Source organism: Bufo bufo, chromosome 3 (genome assembly GCF_905171765.1).
Source record: "Bufo bufo chromosome 3, aBufBuf1.1, whole genome shotgun sequence".
Lineage (NCBI taxonomy): Eukaryota > Metazoa > Chordata > Amphibia > Anura > Bufonidae > Bufo > Bufo bufo.
Window position 1 is genome coordinate 135,709,170 of NC_053391.1, and position 3,891 is coordinate 135,713,060.

The window sequence follows — 3,891 nt, forward strand, 5'->3', positions numbered from 1 at the left end:
AGCGGTCCTGCTGCTGGGTTGTTGCCCTCCTACGGCCTCCTCCACATCTCCTAATGTACTGGCCTGTCTCCTGGTAGCGCCTCCATGCTCTGGACACTACGCTGACAGACACAGCAAACCTTCTTGCCACAGCTCGCATTGATGTGCCATCCTGGATAAGCTGCCCTACCTGAGCCACTTGTGTGGGTTGTAGACTCCGTCTCATGCTACCACTAGAGTGAAAGCACAGGCAGCATTCAAAAGTGACCAAAACATCAGCCAGGAAGCATAGGAACTGAGAAGTGGTCAGGTCACCACCTGCAGAACCACTCCTTTATTGGGGGTGTCTTGCTAATTGCCTATAATTTCCACCTGTTGTCTATCCCATTTTCACAACAGCATGTGAAATTGATTGTCACTCAGTGTTGCTTCCTAAGTGGACAGTTTGATTTCACAGAAGTGTGATTGACTTGGAGTTACATTGTGTTGTTTAAGTGTTCCCTTTATTTTTTTGAGCAGTGTATATTGTTGACCTATCCTCAGTATAGGTCATCAATATCAGTGCGGCGGGGGCTCGACTGCCAGCACCCCTGCTGATCAGTTCCATGAATGAGAAGGAGCTATCCCATTGAAGTAAATGGGATAGTGGAGCTGTAATTACACTTGCTACTCGCTGCAATGTCGACAGCGAGCAGGTAAACAGATTAGGCCCCCACTGATCTGATATTGATGACCTATCTTGAGGATAGGTCATACATATGGCAAAAGAGGGCAACTCATTTAAATCACTGCAGTCGGTGGGGCAAGCGATCTAGCAATTGCTTGTTAAAGTCACTTAAGGAGACACAATTTTTTATTTTTTTTAAAGGGAACCTGTCACCAGTTTTATGGTGTCCTAAGGGCAACATAAATAAGTGACTGATTCTTTTAGCACAATGCTGGGTCACTTTCTTTAATTGACCCAGTCAATCTGCTAACATCTTGTATTGAAACGCTCCAGCTGATAATGATGAGTCCTGAATATTCATGAGCTCCTGACTCTCCCCACCCACCTGCTGCTGAATGACAGTTTGTTTCCATATGAATCAGCAGCAGGTGGGCAGGGGAGTGGCTATAGCTCTGAATTAAATATACGCTGGACTCAAATAAGCTCATTAGCATGCGGCATGCGGCATCTTTGTGTGTATATTATGAGGTAACCATCTGTCACACCAGTAAGTGAATACATCTAAGGCACTTTTTAGTAGTTAATGATTGTATATAATTAGTTAGATTATAATCAAATATCCACATGACAGGTTCCCTTTAAGTTTTAAAAAGTTTTAAAAAATATTAAAAAAATGAAAATTATATATTAAAATGACCCCCCACTTTCCCATGATTAAAATAAAAATAAACTAACAAAAGAAATAAACATCAAAGGGATTGCTGCGTCCGATAAAACACACTAACTGTCAAAATAAATGTGTTTATCCCATACAGTGAGTGCCGTGGGGGGTGATCTGCTTACAGTTATAGCTGGGCTACAGTGGATATTTGACACCCCCTCTGGCACCCAGGACACAAGCCCAAAAGCTCCTCTAGCTATACCCCTTGACCTGTTCAATAGGAAAGAAAACATGAAGACCATTTTATTTTTTCACTGTCTATTTTTAAATTAGACACATAAAATTGCCTGGGACCAGACAAATATAAAAAAAAAACTATGAAATACTTATTTAACTTTTGTCATGTTCTGTGTGATATTACTAGAGAGACAGAGATAGTATAATGTGAATTTCTATCTGCACTCTTGTCTCCTGACATCTCATTCGAATGCTCTCACTCAAATCCATGCACGTAAACGTAGAGCACCCTCGAGCATGCCTCTTTCACAACGCCACCAACATTTCCCCAATAATTTCACGATTTCGTACACGTTTGGTTAAAACGCACAATTTTTATTTTAGAAACAGATTCTAAAATGTGAATAGCATAAACATCCGTAACAACATACAAAAATAAAAGGTTAAAAAACAGCAATGTACATTTATAGTTCTTCACTGACACGAGACGGCTTTGTGGAAAAAGCACACGGGGGAATCTGTGATTACCTTTATACTGAACTGTAGGAAGATGGCAAAGGAATGATAGAGACATACTAATAAGGGTCATGTACTGACCAGCTATGGTATGTAATTTCCTAAATAGACATAAAGTGTTAAAAATCATTCTAAGAAGCCAGATTTTTGCACATCTCACATTTTGATTTGGCAGGAAAGCCTTTGCAGCTAAACTACAACGCCTGTCAGGTTCTTTAAACCACTGATGGGAGTTGCATTTCAGTTAAGAGCAAAGTGGGGTTTCCACCATGAAAAATATGAAATACTGAAATATTACAACCTTTGATCTCATAATTATAAATCACTATAACATAAATCTCAGGTAGGTCTCATTTTTCCCACCCCTGTCTCTTTTGATTCAATGTATTTCACCTGAACATTTTCTGCTCCCTGAGGACCTTCTAATGACATCACACCCAGATTTTGCATCATTCTTGGATTCTTCAAATGTTGCATATGACCCCCCACAGAGTAAGGATGGCACACTGCCTGCATGCACCTATATTGCTCAATATTTGTATATGTCGCTTAACACTTTCCCACCTAAAAGCCCAACTGCACGCTTCCACCCGAGATATAGTTCACTGTTCACATCTTTCAGTATCTGCTTGGTGAGTTACAGCGCCCTCTGCTGGACAGGACAAAAAAAGTGTTTCTTTGACATGCTTGTGTAGCCTTGAGTGAAGAAACGACAAAAATCAGGGCTGGACTCTCTGGGGGTGACCCATGATACAGTCTTGTCCATATATGAGGGAAAGAAAAAATGGATGGATAAATGTTCAATGTCCTTTAGTCCTTAGTGGCCAATATTAACTCATTAAACGTAGTTGCTGGCTGGTCCGGATCGTGCAGCCGAATATTTGGCAGAGTAGGGTTTCTGATCCCTTGGTGGGCAGTTGCAGCACAGCATGGCACCACCTAGAAGAAACAAGGCAGCTGCACCCCATCCAACGTACAGCGATGCTCCCAGCTCTCTCTTCTGTGCTTCCACCACCAGTGGGTTGTAGAAGTCCCTGATTATGTTGTTTGCAGACCAGGAGACAGGGATCAAAGTAAGGATTCCAGCAACGATGAAGACAATTCCACTGACGATCATGATCTTGGCTTTTGAGGACTCATCTTCGATGCAGTTGGTGCACTTGCCTCCAATAATGGACATCATAACTCCCAGAATTCCCACAACTATGGCGATGACAATCAGGGCTCTGGCTGCCTGGAGATCCTGGGGCAGGGCAAGCAAGGAGTCGTAGATCTTGCACTGCATCTGTCCAGTACTTTGCACGACACAGTTCATCCATAGTCCTTCCCACATGATTTGGGCCACCACAATGTTGTTACCGATAAAAGCAGTTACTCTCCACATTGGGAGAGCGCAGCAGACAATAGAGCCCAACCAGCCTATGAGGGAAAGGGTAATGCCCAGGACTTGAAGACCCATGGAAGCCATTGCTTGGTTCTTTCTTGTTCAGCTGAAGTATGAGAAGGATGCTGTATTTTGGCTGATAAGGAGTGTAAGTGTGAGGTGTGATCAATGTAGGCTAGATATATCCCTGACACCCATGGGAGGAGTTTGTCTGCATTAATCCAGTTCTCCATCTCACAGAAACTCACCAGCAGCCATGAAACCAGTTGAGCTGGATTCTGTGTTTGTCACAACAATGAGTGGTTTCACCCACCCTTCACCTCCCCCATCTCCTGGGCAAAATTGTCACTGGACTGTGTTTCTTAGTATCATATCTATTATCGAACATGAAAACAGAAAGTCTGGGGACAGAGAATGTATTACTCACAGGAAATGGGGTCATAAAGC

General features: G+C 42.6%; 1 protein-coding gene across 1 annotated transcript; it reads right to left on the minus strand.

Annotated features, from left to right (window-relative positions):
- Positions 1-2,428: 2,428 nt before the first annotated feature.
- On the minus strand, positions 2,429-3,608 carry CLDN4 (claudin 4). The gene has a single exon (XM_040423627.1). The coding sequence runs from the start codon at positions 3,526-3,528 to the stop codon at positions 2,899-2,901; it is 630 nt and encodes a 209-aa protein (XP_040279561.1). The 5' UTR covers positions 3,529-3,608; the 3' UTR covers positions 2,429-2,898.
- Positions 3,609-3,891: the final 283 nt, after the last annotated feature.